At 51.4% G+C, this 21,107-nt stretch overlaps 1 protein-coding gene across 1 annotated transcript; it reads left to right on the top strand.

Moving 5' to 3' along the window:
* The first annotated feature begins 20,519 nt into the window (after positions 1-20,519).
* LOC136503887 (uncharacterized) lies at positions 20,520-20,825 on the top strand. The gene has a single exon (XM_066498816.1). The coding sequence runs from the start codon at positions 20,520-20,522 to the stop codon at positions 20,823-20,825; it is 306 nt and encodes a 101-aa protein (XP_066354913.1).
* Positions 20,826-21,107: the final 282 nt, after the last annotated feature.

Raw genomic sequence — 21,107 nt, forward strand, 5'->3', positions numbered from 1 at the left:
GCGGAGGCCGCTCCGCCAGGAGACTAATTAAATGCCAACATTGTTTGGGTATGTGCAGGTAATCAGATGAGGGCGCTCGTGGACTGCGCGGGTGCTCCAGCATGGTCTCCGCCCGTCGGGGCGAAGACCCAAGCAGGAGATCGGCGATCCTGGGATGCCGGAGGCCTACGGCTTCGGCACTCCCAGAGGCGGAGGCCCGAAGGCTCGTCGTCGGAACCTGAGGCCGGACAGAGCGGAGACCCACGGCGGAGGCCTTAAAGCCCATCGCCGAGTCCTGAGGCCCGTTGAAAAAACGGAAGGCGAGTAGAGGAATATCCCAAGAATGTACTGTAGTAGTTGAGGGATACTACTGTAAACTCTGTGAATGTGGTAGTTGAGCCCTATAAATAGGGAACACTTGTAACAGTAAAGAGGGTGGTTGGTGGATGAATTAATGAAACCATAGCTTTCCGTGCCATTTCCTTACTCGCCCGTTTAACACGCCTGTTTCCCGTGCCTCTGCCGGGAGGTGCGGCGTAGCAAGCGGAGGCCTCTACCTCCTCCAAACTGTCTGAGAGGCGGAGGCCTCTACCTCCTCCACTCTGTCCGAGACCGCCAGTTTCAACAAATACATCAAAAGGTACCTACATTGGCAAGCTAAAGTGAGCATTCAAGAAACAGTGTCTGAAATTCAAAACTTGCTCTGTTTTTTCAATGCCGTGCATCGGATCAAAAGTATGGCTATGACAGAGACCTCGGTTTACCATATTCTTCTCTGTTGATCAGATCAAACTTCTTGGGAACAAAATTTACTGTCTATGATGCCCATCCACCTTGTGCCGGAGCTGTGGTTTCAAACGGTCCGTCTGCACACATGATCGGTTCAGCCCAAGTTTCTCCTGGGGTGTCTGCACACATGGTCCGTCTGCACACATAATAGTTCTGCTTCTCTCATTTGAGATACTGACATATTGCTTCTGTATTTTCAATTTGTCATCGTTGTCTTCTATGTCTATATAATATATAGTGATCAAATTTAGGATCTTCTTTGTTGAGATTGGTTTATACGTACTTTTCTAGCTTTTGCAGGCCTATTCTTTACCCTGCAATGCAACTATTCGTGTTTGAATGTCTTCTGGGATGCCTGATTACTTGATTAGCAAAGAACTAGTAATGGCTCAAATGTACACACACACATATATATATATATATATATATATATATATATATATATATATATATATATTCTGGTCGAATTTGAATTGTAAATTTAATTTTTTTTGGTGAAAAAATGTACTATAGGGGCGGTTGTCTCTACAAATGCATGATTTGTAGAGACGGTATGGTAGGGGCGACTGGCTGAGCCGTCTCTACAAACGATCTTCAGCCGCCCCTACAAATGCTTATTGTATTAGTGATTCCTAAAGTAGAACCCATGATATTAGAATGTATTCCACAAGTTGAAGCTCGTGCGTGCAAAAATTTTGGGACCTGACTTCCGAGAGGATGAACCAGAAAGAGCCGCAATTGGAGAGATATCGACCTGACAAAGACAGATTGACAAAATGGTTGAATGAATTTGCCCCACGCAAACGTATAATAAAGAGAGCATGTTGTCGATCCTTCCTTCCTCTTGCGCAAAGGCTGTGCTGTCAAATCGAAGGGCAGCTGGATCAAACAGAAAGGTGCAAAGGGCCGGGCAGATAGAAATGTGACAAACATGGCTGTTTGGTTGGCAGCCCTCCCACGCCACGCCACACGTGTGGCAGCCATGCAACTTTTGTCAATCGTTTGGTTGACGAGCTAACTTAGGCAGCCACGGTTCCTGCAGAGACAAAACTCTGTCAGTCACCGGACGGCGGTGAACACCGACGGCGAGGTCTCGAACGCAGAGGTGGAAGATCAAGAACGCACACAAACGCTGGACACAGAGTTTTGGTGCTGCAATGCTTCTATTTATTGGAATTACAAAGCAGAGCTGTACAAGCCACGGCCGCACGATCACGCAGAATGCGCACGTCCATCCCCATGCGCCGTAACAGCCGGCCATGGCTTGCATGCTCAGGTTCATGGCGAGCGAATCTCGTCCACTACCTCCTACGCACACGAACACCACATGCCGGTCCTCGTGTGCATGCAAAACTGAATAACTAACATGCTATGCTATGCAATGGACTACACAGGATTACTAACAAATTCTCCTAATTCTTGTGTAGTCCCTGTACATCAACGACTCCAATTCTGGAACGTAACTCGCAAAAGCGTTCACGCCCCATAGCTTTAGTGAGAATGTCCACCGGCTGCTCCGTCGTTCCAATGGACTGAAGCCTCACCCTGTCTTCCTCCACGCATTCACGAATGAAATGAAAACGAACATCGATGTGCTTACTGCGATCGTGGAAGACGGGGTTCTTGCTGAGCGCGATGGCGGACTCGTTGTCGATCCTCAAAGTGACGGCGCTGGCCTCCTCGCTCTTGAGTTCAGCAAGCAGCCGCGCCAGCCACACTCCCTGGCATGCTCCTGTCGTCGCTGCAATGTACTCAGCCTCGCTCGAAGACAGTGCCACAATCTTCTGCTTCTGTGACTGCCAGGTGATGGTGTTGTCGACGAGGAAGAAGAGGATGCCCGTGGTACTCTTGTGCGTGTCAATGTCCCCAGCCAAGTCGCTGTCGCTGTAGCAGACGAGCTGGGGATCCTTCTTCCTCTTGTAGTAGCAGCCGAAGTGCAGGGTACCGGCGACATATCGTAGCACCCGCTTCATGGCCGCCAAATGTTCGGTGGTCGGGTTCTCCATGAATCTGCTGATGTACCCCACCGAATACGCCAGGTCGGGTCTTGAGTTCACCAAATACCGCAGCGAGCCCACCACACTACGATACATGGATGAATCGATGGCTGGAGCCGAGCTCACCTTGCTCAATTTCAGGCGAGGCTCCATTGGCGTTGCACTGGAATTGCAACCCGTCAGGCCTGCTGTCTCTAGGATCTTGGCTGCGTAGGAGCTCTGGCAGATGGTGATGCCAGCCTCGGTCTGGGACACCTCCAGACCAAGGTAGTAGTGGAGCAAGCCCAAGTCGCTCATCTTGAAGGTGGCTTTCATCTGGTTCTTGAAGGTGTCGATGTCGACCTGGTTGCCTCCGGTGATGATGAGGTCATCAACATAAACCCCCACCACCAGCCGGCGAGCTCCAGCTCCACGCAGGTAGACAGCGTGCTCGGAAGCGCTCCTCCGAAACCCAAGTCCGATGAGGGACTCGTCGAGTTTGGCATACCATGCCCTCGGCGCCTGACGCAGTCCGTAGAGTGCCTTGACGAGGCGCAGAACCTTGTTCTCATGCCCACGGAGGATGAAGCCGGGGGGCTGCTCGACGTACACCTCCTCCTGAAGCACCCCGTTCAAGAACGCGGACTTCACGTCCATGTGGTGGACAGCCCATCCTTGATATGCAGCGTGCGCCAGCAAGAGCCGAACGGACTCCAGGCGCGCGACAGGAGCAAAGACTTCGTCGTAGTCGATGCCCTGCCGCTGCACGTACCCCTTGGCGACGAGGCGAGCCTTGTGCTTGGTGACGATGCCGGCAGCGTCCTTCTTGGCCTTGTACACCCACTTGAGGCCGATTGGTCTGATGCGCGCCGGCGGCTCCACCAGCTTCCAGGTGCCGCTGGCCTCGATGGAGGTCATCTCGTCGAGCATGGCAAGGCGCCAACACTCGTGGCGCATCGCCTCCTCGAACGACGCTGGCTCAGCATCGCTAGCCAGCAGCAGACGCTCCTCCAGGTCATAGTGGGCAAGCCCGGGCTTCTCAGCTTGCCCGAGCACATTGTCGAGGCGGCGGAAACGCAAAGGAGCATCGTCGTCGTGGTCTGCGTCGGGGTAGTCACCAGCCTCGGCTCCTAGCGGGGACGCGAACTCAACGTGGGGCTACGCCGTGGAGCTCGATGCTGGAGGGGGGCCGTAGCTGGCTGGTATCGCGGGCGCGCCTGAAGGAGCCAGTGAAGTTGAGCCCGATGCAGAGGCATAGGCCGTAGTCGTTCTGGTGGCAGTGATCACAGGGAGCTCCTGAGACTCCGGCTCCTCGATGATAAAGTCAGCGGGCTCGTCGTGGTCCGCCGCTGACCATGCCCACTGCATAGCCTCGTCGAACACGACGTCACGGCTGATGTGGACACGCCGCGTCGAGGGATCATAGACCCGATAGGCCTTAGACCCCGGTTCATAGCCGACGAACACCATGCGCCGGCTGCGGTCCTCCAGCTTCTTCTGATGTGGCGTGTTCACCTTCACGTGGGCGATGCACCCGAACGTCCTGAGGTGCTGGACCGACGGCGTACTCCCATTCCAGAGCTGGTAAGGGGTCTTGCCACCGATCGCCTTGGAGGAGGACCTGTTTAGCAGGTACACCGCCGTCGTCATTGCCTCCCCCCCAGAACACACCAGGGAGAGCTTTGGCCTTCATCATGCTTCTGGCCGTGCCCACGACGGTTTGGTTGCGTCGCTCCACGACGCCATTCTATTGAGGCGTGTACGGCGCCGTGAGCTACCTGTGGACGCTGAGTTGGGCGCAGTAGTCGACGAAGTCCGCGGTGGCAAACTCTCCGCCGCGGTCAGTGCGCAGTGTCACCAGCTTCTTGCCGCTCTTGCGTTCCGCCGCGGCCTGGATGTGCTTGATGGCGGTGGCCGCAGCGTCTTTGGATGGCAGCATGGAGATCCACATGAAACGTGAGAAATCATCGACAAGCAGGAGGAAATATTTGTTACCGCTCGGGGTAGCCGGCGTGATAGGACCGCATATGTCGCCGTGGAGGAGTTGGAGCGGCTTCGTGGAACGCCAGAGCGTCTTCTGGGGAAAAGGCGCCCTTTTCTGCTTGCCGGCGAGGCAGGCCTCGCAGACTTGCTGCACCTGGTCGATGACGGGGAGGCCGCGCACGAGCTCCTCACGCCCATCTTGCGCAGGGCGGCGAAGTGGATGTGGCCGAACCGCGCGTGCCACCTCCAGGCGTCGTCATCGGTGCGCGCCGCCAGACACACAGGGCGCCCTATGTTGACGTCGAGGGTGTACAGGCGGCCCGGACTCCGAGGGATCTTGGCAAGGAGGCGTCGGTCTTCATCATGCATCCGCATCATGCCATCCTCCACCAGCACCTGGTACCCGCCTTCGTCGAGCTGGCCGACGGAGATGATGTTGGCGGTGAGGCGCGGGAGGAAGTAGACGTTGGCGAGCGACCGGTGCTCGCCATTCTTGCAGTGGAAGAGCACCGTGTCGGAGCCCTCGATGCGAGCGACGGAGCCATCCCCGAATCAGATGGAGCTGGTGACGCCAGTGTCAAGATCGGCGAATGCGGCGCGGGATCCGGACATGTGGTTGGACGCACCGGTGTCCAGGATCCAGCGCGTCGGATCTCGGTCCGCCGCGTCATCGAGCTCGGCGTGTACCTTCTTCTCCACGACGTGGAGCTCGGGGATCGGCGCGGACGGCGGCGGCGCCGATTCGGTAGAGCGTGGTGACGGCGACGGAAGGGAAGAGGAGTCCTCCTGCTGGGCCACGCCGATGGCGAGCATAAGAGTGGCCTCCTCTTGGGCCACGTGGGCCTGCTGGGCCGGCTCCTCCTTCTTCTTATTTCGGCAGTCGCGGGCCCAATGCCCCTTCTTGCCGCAGCGCGGGCAGGGCGCGTCTGGTGGAGGTCCGCGGCTAGAATTGGAGTCGCCGGAGCCTCCTGATCCGCCCGAGCCGCCGGAGCCGCCGAAGCCGCGGCCTCGGCCTCTGTCGCGGTTCTTGCCACGGCCGCCGGAGCTGGAGCCGCCCCGGCTGGACTCTTGGTCCTTCTTCTTGTACCTCTCGACCCACTGCTCCTCCGTGAGGAGTAGCTTGCGGCCGGCGGTGTGCGCTGGGGCGGTCTCGACGTCGTCGGCCGCCTTGAGTCTTCCCGTCACCTCCTCAATTGATAGCAGAGAGATGTCAAGCAAGGTCTCAATCAAAATTACCAGCTGCTTGTAGCGTGCGCGCGCGACGCGGAGGTACTTGGCCACCACTTTCGCCTCGGGCTCAGGATCGCCGAGCGCAGCTAGGCGTTGCACGATCCCAGTGAGCCGAAGAGCAAAGTCCTCGATGGGTTCGCCGTCGCGGAACGCGATGTTCTCGTACTCGGCGCGGAGGGTCTGCGCCGTGGCTGTCCGCACCCGGTCGTCGCCGATGCGGAGAGTCTTGATGGCCTCCCAGGCTTCCCTGGCGGTCGCCTTCGTCGCGAGCGCGGGCACCATCTCCCCGGGGACGGCGCTGCAGATGGCATCAAGGGCGCTCCGGTCGTCATCGAACTCGACGTCGTCGAACTCGATGGCGTCCCAGAGGTGGCACGCCTGCAGCTTCAGCTTCATGCGGAGCGACCACTCATGGTAGTTGGTCCGCGTCAGCTGCGGCCAGTTGCCAGAGCCGCTCCCCTCGCGGATGATGCGCTCGATGACGACTTCCCGCGGACGGCGTGCGTCGCGGGTGTGCGAGCGGCTGCGATCGCCGCGGCGAGATCGGCGTCGTGGGGAGCGCGAGCGCGGCGGCGTCTTGTTGCCGGAGCCGTCGCCCTTCTCTGTCTTGTCCTTCGGCAGCGGTGAAACCATGGTCGCCGCGGGTCCCGAACTCTCCTTGCTCTGATGCCACTTGTCAGTCACCGGACGGCGGTGAACACCGACGGCGAGGTCACGAACGCAGAGGTGGAAGATCAAGAACGCACACAAACGCTGGACACAGAGTTTTGGTGCTGCAAATAGCGGCTGCGTTTTCTGTTGTGTATTGCTTCTATTTATTGGAATTACAAAGCAGAGCTGTACAAGCCACGGCCGCACGATCACGCAGAAGGCGCACGTCCATCCCCATGCGCCGTAACAGCCAGCCATGGCTTGCATGCTCAGGTTCATGGCGAGCGAATCTCGTCCACTACCTCCTACGCACACGAACACCACATGGCGGTCCTCGTGTGCATGCAAAACTGAATAACTAACATGCTATGCTATGCAATGGACTACACAGGATTACTAACAAACTCGCCACACTCTGTGGCGGACGATTTCCATGCCACAAGCTATGGCTGTGCCACACATGGAGTGGCAAATGATGGCTGTCATCCAAACAGCCTCTGTGCTACATGGTTTCCAGTTGGTTTGTACCCCGCACGTGCCATCAACTTTCTTCAGGTGCAGACAATCTATCACTCACTCGCGAAAAGGAGCTTTGTGAGTGGAAAAGTGTGTGTGGCAATCTCAGCATTTTCAGGCACTTCGGGAGCAAGATTTTTTTGCCTATTCAATCTTTTAATGAAAATCCATCTAACTTTTTAGGAGGATGACGTGTTAGAACAACATGGAATTTCCATTCTCAACAGAGAACTCAAGATGATCAATCCTGAAATGAGAAGGATCGACTCTTTCCCAACAAATAAACTATCAACCTCAAAAAAAGTGGAATTAATTTAATGAATTAATATATTTTTCTGTAACAAAAACAATTAACTATTAAACAAATAAGCTATTAAACAAATAAGCTATGCCAATGAAAAGATTGGTCGTTTTTGGGTAGTTATAAAATTCTCATACTTCTTCGACTCGAATAACAAAAGAAAGAAATTTTTTTTGTAAAGTAAAATTAAGTGTTAGAACAACATGCTTTGGGAGTCCGGTATCAATGGAAGTTTTGGCTGACGTGGCATATATATAGGTTTTTGTTTTTTTAGTCCTATCATATTTTATTAAATATTTGGACTCTTAAGTGATTTTAAATAAAAAGATTAAACGCGGTCGTGGAGCTCCGGCCAAGCCTTAGCATGCCGCGGTAGGACAAGGGCGAGGAGGAAGAAGGACGAGGACAAGGATCCGGTCAGAGATAGAAGACGGCCATGCGTTAGGCAAATCCACCCACAGCTGTGCGTTAGATGTGTCCTTGAAACATATAGCAATGCTCTACCTGCTAAAAAGACTTACAAGAGCGATCTAGCAATTTCTTCTAAGAGTAACTCTAAGAGGCTTTTGATATCCTTTTATATTAATAGAAATAAAGATTTTGATAAAAATAAGCCAGGCAATGTCCTATGAAAGTATAGCACAACCTTTTTCATGCCACGAGTGCATCATGCATGTACGAATTAGACAAAACATATGATCTTTATTCATAAATACATAAACGCTTAGGATATTGGCACTTTGGCAGTGGCGGAGGGTGAAGTGAAATCAAGGTGGGCAATTCAGTGTTACATTAACACGAGTGTAAAGAGGACCAATCAAAGCTTCACACGAAGCAGCTGCAGCTAAAAGTGTAAGAATATATAAGAGCATCTCAAGAGACTCTCCATATCATTCCTAATTGCTAGAAATAGAGATTTTGATGAAAAACTAACCCCCAACAGCTTTTCTAAATGGTCATCTAAATATAGTCATCTTCTATTTCGGATTTTTCGCTAGCCAAAAATAAAAGACAAGAATGGCTCTCTAGAGTGCGCATGAGATATAGAAAAACTGTTGGAGACTGAAAAGATATAGAAAACGATTTTTATACAAATGGCTCTCCAAATGATGATTTAGAGAGTGAGATTTAGAAAGGCTCTTGAAGATGCTCTAAAGTCTAAAGAATAGGACTGGAAGCTAAATTTGAAGAGGCCAAATATAGTATAAAGTCGCTTGGGAAAAGGTAATTTATGCATGGTGTCGTGCAGATGTTCTAGCGAGCATGCGTGCAAGCAAGAAACGGGCAGTAGAACTTAACAAAGAAAAGGGGCAGGAGTTCAGTTTGGCCTCCAGAAGGCTCCGCCATTGGATATTGATATGGCGATGGCGTCAATTGAATCTTTAGTACTACAAGCCTGTTTGGATGCTGCCAGGCAGCAATCATCCATCTCAGGCTTAGGAGATCGGACGCCTGAGGATGCGGCTTGTCCAGGCAAGTTTGCCAGAACAGCATCCAAACAAGTCCTAGTTTTTATATAATAATGGAACGACGACAATAAAGAGATAAAAATTACAAAAAAGTCACAAACCAATAAAGATATAAAAATTACAAAAAATCAAGTACTCGTTACTTTGCTCAGCACACGAGCACGAGTTTAGGGCACAAGATCATGAGAATAATGAAAACTATGAGCATTATGAGGCTGCAAAATTCGCCGCCCGAAAGCGGCACAGCAATTACATAGGCAGTAATCAGCCTGTTCGCTGGTTGGTTTCAACCAGGGCTTATCATCCAGCCAACAGTATTTTTCTGTCATAACAAACCAGCACCAGCCAGGCTTATCAGCTCAAAAACCCAACAAACAGGGTCAATAATTTCGCGGAACACTTGCGCTCGTGAAAAGTTCAAAGCTACGAAAGTGACCTTAGCCTAATAAACAGTTAACAGCGTGCTACAGATGAGATGTCGTACAAGAATACTCTGACAGCGACAAAGTGCAACACTACAATGCATCCCTCGTCACGCACGCCTGCGGAAACACCTCACCGGCCGCTCCTTCCTCCTTGCTCTCTCCTCTCTCTCCGCGAGTCCGAGGACGCCGTGCCTCCTCCCTGCGCCCACCGCCGCCCCCGCGCGCTCCTTCCCCTGGACCCCCTCCTCTTTCCGCACAGGCAGGACCTAGGAACAGGGATGAGGATGACTAGACGAGCGCGCCCCGTCCACACGATCCTAGGTGTGCCGCATGCCTCGACCCCGGCCCCCAGCACGCCCCATCCGCCGCCCCGGCTCGCGGCGCCCCATCCCCTGGCCCAGTGCCCGGGCCATGCCCCATGATTCTCCACCTCTAAAATATGAAACATTTGGATGCAACATACATCTAAAGCAGATGAAACATTTAGAATATACACTTGAAATATATGTGTGAAACATATGCAATATCCAAATAAAACACTTGCAACTTGCAACATGATAACACTTATTGCAATATAAGATTAAAACGACTGAAACATTTCGAACATGCTCTCGTGACATATATGATCAAAACGCTTGTAACATACGTCTAAAATAGATGAAATATTTTGAACAAACGCTTGCACCATGCCTTTGAAACACTTGCAACATCCCGATCTACTTTTGCAATATCTGCATAAAATATTTTCAACATACATCTGAAACACTTGAAATATACGCTTTCAGCGCGATATCTCCTTGTTGTTTCGGAATGGAGGCTCGTTGGCATGTGGAGTTCACCAGTGTAGAGCTTGTCGATGGCGCGGAGCTCGCCGCTCCGGTGGATAAGGCCACGACAGGTGTGATGGAGATGGCCACAGTGGGTCCACGCGCTCTAGAAGGCCGTGACGGACGAGAGGCGTGGTGGAGAGGGGGCAAGATGGGCTGCTGCACTCCGACGCGGTGGAGATATCGCTTGGCGGAGCAGAGGCGCAGTGGAGGCTCGTTGGCACATGGAGTTCACTAGTGTAGAGCTCGCCGGTGGCACGGAGCTCGCCGCTCCGGTGGAGAAGGCCACGACAGGTCCGATGGAGACGGCCACAGCGAGTCCACGCGCTCTAGAAGCCCACGACGGATGAGAGGCATGGTGGAGAGGGGGCAAGACGGCCTACTGGACTCCGATGCGGCGGAGATACCGCTTGGCGGAGCGGAGGCACGGTGGAGAAGGAGGCTGTCGGGTTCATAAACCCAGGGTCCCTAATGGGCCCGCTTCCCAGCAAAAGCTCGGCCCGGCAGATGGCATTACGAACAATGCGCAACTCCTAGGCCGGCCTGGATACCTAACGACAGGCCAAAAGAGCGATCCAGTCTCCGATCAGAAGGCCTGGCCAAGGAGGGGACAACGCTCGCTTCCGACTTCGACCCGCCTCTCCGACTGGAAGGCCTGGCCAAGGAGGGGACGACGCTCGCTTCCGACTCCGACCCGCTTCTTCGACCAGGCATACACCGAACCTCTGCTTACGGCTCTTCTCCGACTGGCGCAGTTGGAGCCAACTGGAAACGACCGGCCGGGGATGCCCGCTCAGTGAGGACCCAAGAAATCAAGTGGAGTAGATAAGGTAGGCGCTCAAGTCAACTGCAATACCGAGGACCGTACCCTGCACACCTGCAGGACAGTACTGTCAGGCCATGCCAGAGGGGTACTGTGCAGTCTTCAAGACATGTCAGAACACAAACAGTGTTGTAGGTGCCAACATTTGTCCTACAGTATGGTAGGCGCCGACATTTGCCATACTAGAAGAACACAATGGAGCCTGCCACATGCATCTAGGCATCAACAGTATTGTGGGCGCCGACAAACTGTCTTGTACCCGACGGTGTGGGCAACAAGACTAGGGCACACACATTCTCTCTCTCTCTCTCTCGAACTTATAAGGCCGTCCCCTTCATCTATAAAAGGGGATGCACTCTCTCCCAATGAAAAACGGACGACAAACAGATCATTCCGACTCTCTCTCTACTAGCTTTAGACATTCTGAGCACTCGAACAGCCCCACGGCTCTAAAGCTCTAAAGCTGCATAGAGCATACATTCGAATACTTAGTGCACGTAGGAGCTCCCGTCACTCTTGGCCTTTTGGTGCAGAGTCCGACCGGACCTCTAATACCCCTCATCTTACTCCCACTCCTTTGTAAGCCCACAACAAACTTCGAGCACCTGGGCTCAAGAATAAAGTCACCAACCGACTCAAACTGGACGTAGGGCACGTTGCCCGAACTAGTATAAACCCTGTGCCATTGAGTGCTAGGTCACATCCGATCATAACGTACGGCAAAACGACAAATATTTACTTGTTGGTCACTTTTCGCACCGACAATTGGCGCTGTCCGTGGGGAGGATGTCGTACGTTCACGCTTTTGATCATCGGATGGCCCACCTTTCCGCCATCGTCATCATGACGGGCTCAAGCAATACGATTCGCTTCGGCTCGCTGGAGTTTCCCACGCTCCCACCTATAGGGATGTGGGTTCCTCCCATCTTTGAACCATCCCAGACCTTCCTCTTCAGAAGCCTAGACTTCATCGCCGGCCGGCTCGACGTGCTTCGCCTTCGCGAGGAGGCACTTGTCCCGGTGCCCGTCGGAGGAGGAGCGTCCTCCATTGGCTCCAGGCCACTCGATGACCTCAATGACGAGACGCCTGCGCTTCACTCCGAGCCCACGCTCGGCTCAAACCCCACTATGAGTAACGTACATATTGTTCTTTACTCGCTATTTGATATCTTCCGCCAACTCTCCGGAGGAACCCCGTTGTCCTCACTGCAACCGCCAAGCGATCGGTTCCCCTATGGCCTCGTGTCCCCCATGGACGCGTACGCATGGGGGCTCCGAAAGATGCTGACGCCGCCCTGTCTCACATCCGAATTCGTGGGGGGCTATGCTCCCGCCTCTTTCCACGACCTCATGGATGACGAGGTCAAAAGCGACGGCTCTAGCATCGACGACATCATGGCGCCTAGCCACCCTCTATCCTAGGAGTGCGCTATGGCGGACGCTCCGGGACAGCCGCCGGTGGTAGCAGAGTCTCTATAGACTCACACCCCTCCGGACCCTCGTGCGGAGGCCCTCACGCGTGCGCAGGAGCACGGCAAGGAGCGACGACAAAGGTGGCAAAGCTAGCCGCCACCTACGCCGACGCGCTCGGCGCAGCACGCTGCGCCGCTGTGGCAGAACCTCCTAAATTATAAGACCCACATGCACTTGTCACTGTCCGACGACCTTTGACAACTGTGCATATGTTCCTGGTAACTTAAGAAGTCTGTCGGGTGTCCTCGGGGAACCCCCGAATCATCCACAATTTCCGAGCAGGATCACATTACAGAGTCATTACAGTAAAACAACATTTATTCAAACATATACACCAGAGTAAAAATAGCGGAAGTCTTACTGTAGGAAGCCAATTTAATCCAAGTAAGACCACTTGATCAAAGTCTAAAGAGCAGGTAGAATAGATTACATTACTCAAACCAGACTCACTACTCAACTCCAGACTCAGAGGTGAAGGAAGTAACGAGTGAATTAATCATGATGCATGAATCATTCTTATGAACCAAAATCATCAAAGCTTGTAATGCACATAAACAACATTTGTTTTTATATAGGGCATAGTAAGATTACTACTATACCACACAAAACCTTTTTAATCAAATAAGGAATGGTGAGAAAGAAATAAGATAAGTCAGAAGCAATTTGGACCAAATTAACAAGTAAAGTTTAGTCATCCCAAATCGTTTTGAAGTTTTTGTAAACCAATACGACAAAGACTTTGTAACGATCGCTCTGATACCATTCTGTGGTAGAACCTCCTAAATTATAGGACCCACATGTACTTGTCACTATTCGACGACCTTTGACAACTATGCATATGTTCCTGGTAACTTAAGAAGTCTGTCGGGTGTCCTCGAGGAACCCCGAATCATCCACAATTTCCGAGCAGGATCACATTACAGAGTCATTGCAGTAAAACAACATTTATTCAAACATATACACCAGAGTAAAAACAACGGAAGTCTTACAATAACATAGTTTATAAACCATTTGTTTCAAACCATAAAACTAAGTTCGGTAATTAATACAAAACATAGTAGTGGAGTGACATTATACATAATACAAAACACACAATAGAACTGCCCTGCCCAAGGGCCACACATTTACTTCTCATCGTCAGATCGAACAATAGTCATGCAGCATGATCCAAAACAGATTTGCTCATGAGGCTCACCTGCAACAAGGGTCAATGAACCCTGAGTACAAAAGTACTCAACAAGACTCAACCGAGATAAGAACTGATAAACTCAGGAATGCAGGCTCAGAGATTCAAGGTATGGCTTTAGCAATAATCAAAGTTCTTTTGCGTAAAAGCTTTTTTAACAAAATTCTTTATTTTGACATTTAAAACTTCATGAAATCATATACAAAGATGACACAATCCGTATTGAGATCATGAAACTTCATATCCAACACCTTCTCAAATTTCAGTTATTAAACTACGATGATGAACAGAGAAGTGAGTCTCCATAACCGAGGAGCAACGACGATTCGAACCGATTATAACCCAGCTAGGGATTCCAGACCACACGACATATGCAGGTCCCCAACTTACATATATCAACCTACCCTCGGATCTTCTAAAACAAGAACGGGTCCGCGCCACCCGAGAATATAGTACTCCACCAATCTAGCCCATTGCCACGTGGGTACACGCTATTCCCGCCATCTCTCCACTCCTAGTGCGCGAGTAGCCATTCTCGTAATAGAATCGCCAAGTTAAGGCTTACCGGAGTATGTGGTTAGTACTATAAAGTCTCACCGCACACAGTTCAACAACGGACGGACCTTAATCGACACAGGCGAAAAGAACCCGCTCACAAGACCTCCACGTCTTGTGGCTCTCACATACCGAATCCGCCCGGTCTAGATTTATTACTTCATATTCTCATATCTCATGATAACATAAGTAACCAAGGATCCATTTGAAACTTGCAGGTGACAGGTAATCACCCGACTTTGATCTGTCTAAGCATGGCTAAGCATAACTAGACATTTACGATGTAAAACTGGTAACAAGGTAGATACGGAAAAACAATGTTGGTAATGCACCAATTAGGCTTTTACTTAACTCCTTAATCATTTAATGTAGTGTAGAAAAGCAAAAGCGAAATTAATTTGTAAAACACAAGGTAGGGTTGTATGCATCCGGGGCTTGCCTTCGTTGACGGAAAAGTCCGGTTCCTACGATGTTCCACCAGTATTCGATCCGACCTCAATAGACGGATTAACCTCCTCCGCAACTTGATTAACTACCACGTGTTCACCTTCGTTCACTACACATAGTAACAATGCCATGTTTAACATGATGCGGAATACGAAACATGATGCTCGATGATGGATGCAAAAATTAACAATTCGAATACAACTTTCCTTCGCGGTACAATTACAAGTCAAACTAACTAAATCTTTTTCATAACACATACATCAATTGCCAAGGATCATTATCAACTAATGACCCAAGGTCATCACTCAATCCAAAATTTCAAACAAAACCTAAATCATTAAAGGTTACTATTTGCTTTTATGAATTAATTAATTAATTAAGAATTATGAAATAAATCAACTTATTCTAATTGAGCTCAAAATTTTAGTAAATGTTCATTACATGATAAGTAAGTGGCAAAACAAATTTCATAATTTTTGGACAATTAAATAAGCCTAGAAAAATCATGGAAATCTATTTATTAATAAATTGAGCAATTTCATTACATTCAAAAAGTATTGTAAATCAATATTTCATATTTTTCCTAAATAATATTCATCACAGAGAGGTCACACAAAAATTTTCTTAATTTTTGGAGCTCTAAATAAATCTACACAAAAATAACAAAAATAGACACTATTCATTCAAATATAAAAAACAGAAATTCATTTTGAACTACACAGTCACTGACATACGGGTCCCACCTGTCATCCCTAACCTCGCGCGTTTGACGACGCCGGCGACTGCGCTGACTGACGTAAACTCGTCGACGATGAGTCCAACGGCGACGGCCAAGGTACCAAAACGATCACCATGACTAGGCGCATCGATTGACGTCCCTATCTATACTGATTACGGCCCTATACTAGCTCGACGTTGGCCATGGCGGACGCGGCGTCTCAGCGACACTACGCTGGCGAAACAAGGCCTTTAACAGTCAAACTAATCGCTTAGAAATGATCAGCATCTCACCCCGAACGTGTAGAAGCAAAGAACGAGGTCGAAGAAGCTACGGTGACGCGGGTCGACGGTGACAGCGGTCACGGCGGAGCAGACTTCGTCGACGACGGTGTTCCGGCGACTGTAGTGGGTAAAACGACCAAGCAAGATTGGATTAAGCACCACAACATCAAGACAAAGCTGTAGGGACAACAAGCAAGGGCAACGGCTCACCGGATGACACTGGCCGCGGTGAAACGGAATCACGGGTGAGGTCGCCGGCCGCGAGGAAGAAGGATTGCTAGCGGCGGTTCCTGGCGGAATCAGACGACCACAGTAGGATGGCTAGGTGCGCAAGGAGCAGGCGAAACTAATGGACACTTTGCTGCGATGGCAGAGGCACTGGTTCGACGACGAGGGCTCACCGGAGATGAGCAAGAGCGACGGGAAAAACAGAGCAGCGAAGGGAAGGTCGACGACGGCGTCTCAGTATTTATAAAGCGGATCAGAAGCTCCAGGAAGCCACGACGGAGCCCTTCCCCGCGCCAGCGCGACGCCACAGACAGCCACGACGTGCCTGGAACACCGAAGAAGATCGCCGGCCATGTAGCTTAGGCGCTGAACACTGTTCACAAAATTTACAGAATTGCCATGCGTTTTCAAATTCAAATTACTCCCAAATTTGTATAACAACTCAAAAATCTCCAAAAATAAAAGTTGTTCAAAATTCAAAGTTCTACAACTTTGCTTTTATAACCAACCCCTAATTCGGTTTACATTTTGAAATGAACTTTTGAATTCAAATAGGGGATATTTAACGAAATACGCCTTTTCGAATTACTTCAAATTTTTCATAACAACTTTGAAAACTCCAAAAACAAGCTTTGTATAACTTGATAAGCTCTACACTTTTGCTTTTGGGCTCAACCCCAAAATATGCTTAGATTTTGAAATGAGTTTTTAGGGTAGGATTTAAATGCTGAAAATCAGGGTTTTCTCGAAAATTCAAATCCAAACCAAATTTTAAACTTGATTCAAACAATTCAATTCAACACTCATAACATAAATGTAAACTTGTTTTAGTGAATGCATATCAAAGTTTGCAATATAACCAATGCCTTGCAATGCATATGATGACATGTCCAGTTTTTAATATTTAAACACCCGGGGTGTTACAGCCGCGCACGCGTAACCCAGGAAGCGGCGCTTAAGGTCGCGCCCGCCAGGTCCACCGTAATATCATGGATGGGGGAAATGATCCCCCATAATTTGCTCGGGCTGAACCGAACATCGCCGCTGCGGTGATGCTTCTGCGCGGCCTTCCCGAGCCTGACGGCCTCCAGGAATAGGCGATCCACCAGAACCTCCAGGCACTGGTGGAAACCGCCGCCGTCAACAGGCGGAGAGCTCCATGTTGTGACATCGACTCGCAGCCTCTTTCCCTATCGGGGGAATGGGGGCGCATCAGTCGAATTGCTCCATCCGCTCACCACTACAGTCACCGAGCATGGAATAGGAGGACACAGCTGCACCAGGGCCTGACCCGATGCCCGCTCCACACCGACCGCCTATGCGCGAATAGCTCAGGCCAAACCGAGATGCTCACAGTGTCATCAACAATTAGCGTCAAGCCTAGTGTGATGATGACGTCCATCATGGGGCGGTGAGAGCAGGTGGCACGGGCCCTGGCCGAACCATTGAGGGGAGCAGGGAAACGCACCCCAGGCATGATCGTTGATCGGATGATCGGAGTCCTAGCCTAGATGGCCCAGGACCATGGGCCTTTGGCCGTCGCATCCAGAAGGCACCGTTCCCATAGCGCTTTCGACCACCTACCAACGTTGGCAAACATACTAGGGAGATGAATCCCGGTATATGGCTTAAAGACTTCCGGCTCGCCTACCGAGTTGGAGGAGTGGATGATGACCACTTCATCATTCAATACCTCCCCATCTGTGTGGGGGAACATGTTCGAGCATGGCTTGAATTCCTCATGCAAGACAGCATCCACGACTGGGCAGATCTCAAGAGGATCTTCATCGGGAATTTCCAGGGGACGTCTATCCATCCTAGGAATTCCTAGGACCTCAAGAGCTGCCAGCAGGAGCCCAATGAGTCCCTGCGGGATTACATCTATAGGTTCTCAAAACGATGCAACTCCCTTCCTAATGTCATCGACGCGGACGTCATCAGCGCGTTCCTCTCTAGGACAACCTGTGAGTCCTTGATCCACAAGCTTGGCTGTCTGAAGCCCCGTACCACCCGTGACCTGCTCGACGTCGCCACGAACCACGCCTCCCGCGAGGAGGCGGTCGGAGCAGTCTTCAGTAGAGGTCGGGACAAGGGCATGGCCAAGCATGAGGACCAAGACGAGGGCCCCTCCACGCAAAGGGGCAAAAAGAACAAGAAGGATCGGCGCCGATTGGACAACTCCGCCTTGGTTGCCGCGGCCAATCGTGTGGGCAAGCAGCCCCAGCAGGGCCAGCCCAACCACTTCGACAAGGTCATGGAGAGCCCATGCACCAACCATGCCTACCCCATCAAGCACCTCTACAAGGACTGCGAACTTCTCAAGCGCTTTCTATGACAGACCGGTGGACCGAAAGAAGGAAAGGGCAAAGAGTCAGCGGCCAAGAAAGGAGGAGTGGCGTTCAAGGATGGGGATGGCTTTCCCGATCCGAAGGAATGCCTCATGATCTTTGGGGGATCTGGTGCCATCTACTCCTAGCACCAGCACAAAGTGCGCTATAGAGAGGCATGCGTCGCCGAAATAGCCGTCCCTCTTTCCTTAGCTGGTCAGAATCTCCGATCACTTTTGATCAGAGGGACCATCCTTCCCATGCCGTCAGACTAGGTCGCTACCCGCTCATTGGCAACCCCATTGTCCGCAAGAAGCGCCTCACCAAGGTGCTGATGGACGGAGGCAGCGGCCTCAACATCCTCACCCTCATGCCATGTGCATCCCCCGGTCGGAGCTCCACCCAGTGAGCTCTCCCTTCCATAGCGTGATCCCAGAAATGTAGGTATACCCGCTTGGGCAGATCGACCTGCCCGTCACATTTGGTGATCGAGCCAACTTCCGCTCAGAGGTCCTCACCTTTAAGGTGGTGGACTTCCTAGGGTCCTACCACACCATCTTGGGGCGGCCATGCTACGCTAAGTTCATGGCGATCCCCAACTACACCTACCTCAAGTTGAAGATGCCAGGACTAAACGGCGTCATCACTGTGGGTAGCACCTTTTCGCCCACCTACACATGCGACCGCGAGCATTACGAGCTCGCCACTACCATCATCAACTCAGCCGAGCTCCCTCGACTTTGAGAATCGTCGACCCTAGCAGTCTTGGACTACAACAAGCCAACCTCCTCAATTGCCTTCAGCCCACTCGAGGAAACTAAGGCAGTGGGGATCGACCCCACCGACCCAACCAAGACAGTGTGGATCGGGACTCAACTCTTGGCCAAATAGGAATTCTATGCACCAATCATGATGTATTTGCATGGAAACCTTCTGACATACTAGGCATACCACAGGAGGTCACCGAGCACGCATTACGCCTCGTCCTAGGCTCAAAGCCCACCAAGCAACACCTGCATCGCGTTGATGACAAGAGGCATAGGGCCATAGGCGAGGAGGTCGCCAAACTCCTAGTAGCTGGATTCATCAAGGAGGTATACCACTTCGACTAGCTTGCCAATCCTATTCTTGTTAAATAAAAGACCGAGAAATGGAGAATGTGCATTGATTATACTGGCCTCAACAAGGCATGCTCGAAGGACCATTTTCCTTTGCCATGCATAGACCAGATAGTTGACTCCACCTCATGATGCGAAATCCTCACCTTTCTAGATGCCTACTCAGGCTATCACCAGATTGCGATGAAAGAATCTGACCAACTCGCAACCTCATTCATCACCCCATATGGTTCGTACTATGACGTAACCATGCCTTTCGGTCTGAAGAACGCTGGCGCCACCTATCAACAGTGCATGCAGCAATGCTTCACCGATCAAATCGACCCGCTCGACCAGCCCGACCAAGTCGAGCACCCAAAACCAACAAACGCCATCTATGTTGATGACATAGTGGTCAAAACGGCTCAATCTTGCGACCTGATCACAAACTTGGCCGCAATGTTTGTGAACCTCCGAAGGTTCCAAAGGGGAAGCTACTTGGATACATTGTGTCTGAACACGGCATCGAGGCCAATCCTGGAAAAATCACGGCCATCTCCAACATGGGCCCTATATGCAATGTCAAGGGCGTACAAAGGCTCACCGGCTATTTCGCCGCCCTGAGCCAGTTCATCTCCTGGCTAGGTGAGCAGGGGATGCCTCTCTACAAGCTTCTCAAAAAGACAGACGCATTCGTGTGGACTGAGGAAGCACAGCAGGCTTTGGAGAGCCTCAAAGCGTCACTAACGTCGACCCCAATCCTTGTCGCTCCCAAACAGGGAGAACCCCTCCTCCTCCATGTCATGGCAAGCAACCACGTGGTAAGCACCGCCCTAGTCGTCGAAAGGGAGGAGCCGGGACACCACCTTAAGGTCGAACTACCCGTATACTTCATCGGGGAGGTACTCACCAACGCCAAGGTTCGGTACCTCCAGGTGCAGAAACTTCTATACGCCGTGCTGATGGCGACCCAGAAGCTCCTACACTACTTCACCGACCATGAAGTCCTAGTCGTCACTTCATACCCACTGGGAGACATCATCCGCAACCGCGATGCTGCGGGATGAATCTCCAAGTGGGCACTCGAGCTAATGGGCCATGACATCAAGTATATCTCCCGCACCGCTATCAAGTCTCAGGCTCTCGCGGACTTTGTCACCGAATGGACGGAGGTCCAGCTCTCGACCCTAGACGTCACCCATGAGTACTGGATGATGTACTTCCACGGGTCCGTAATGGCACCCGACTCGGGGGCTAGAGTGGTTCTGATCTCCCTAGATGGGAGCAGGCTCCGCTATGTGATCTGCCTCCATTTTTTGTCTTCAAACAATGCCATGGAATATAAGGCCCTTATCAACAGACTGCGCATCGCCATCGAGCTCGGCGCTATGCGGCTCTATGTCCGCGGCGACTCAAAGTTGGTCGTCGACCAAGTCATGAAGGAGTCCTCTTGCAAAAGCCCCCTCATGGTAGCATACTGCCAGGAGGCGCGCAAGCTCAAGGACAAATTCCAAGGGATCGAACATCATCATGTCGCCTGAAAGGACAACGATTGCGCCGATTTTCTCACAAAATTGGCTACCAAGCGGGTTCTGTCTCCAGATGGGGTCTTCATCAATGACCTTCATGAGCCGTCTGCCTACATCCTAGAAGGTCCGATCCAGACACACCTCGATGCCAACCTGGTGCTAGGGGGCTCCAACCTCGGTGCCTCCGTGATGACGTCGCCTGCCGACATCGCCGTGGTAGCACTCGATCAAGCCAACTAGCGAGCGCCGCTACTTGCCTACCTCCTCAAGGAGGTTCTCCCACCTGAAAGGACT

This window comes from Miscanthus floridulus, chromosome 14 (genome assembly GCF_019320115.1).
Source record: "Miscanthus floridulus cultivar M001 chromosome 14, ASM1932011v1, whole genome shotgun sequence".
Taxonomy (NCBI): Eukaryota; Viridiplantae; Streptophyta; class Magnoliopsida; order Poales; family Poaceae; genus Miscanthus; species Miscanthus floridulus.

Bases quoted from the DNA above. Each gene is read 5' to 3' on its own strand.
- LOC136503887 (XM_066498816.1), top strand. From the start codon at position 20,520: ATGGCACCCGACTCGGGGGCTAGAGTGGTTCTGATCTCCCTAGATGGG.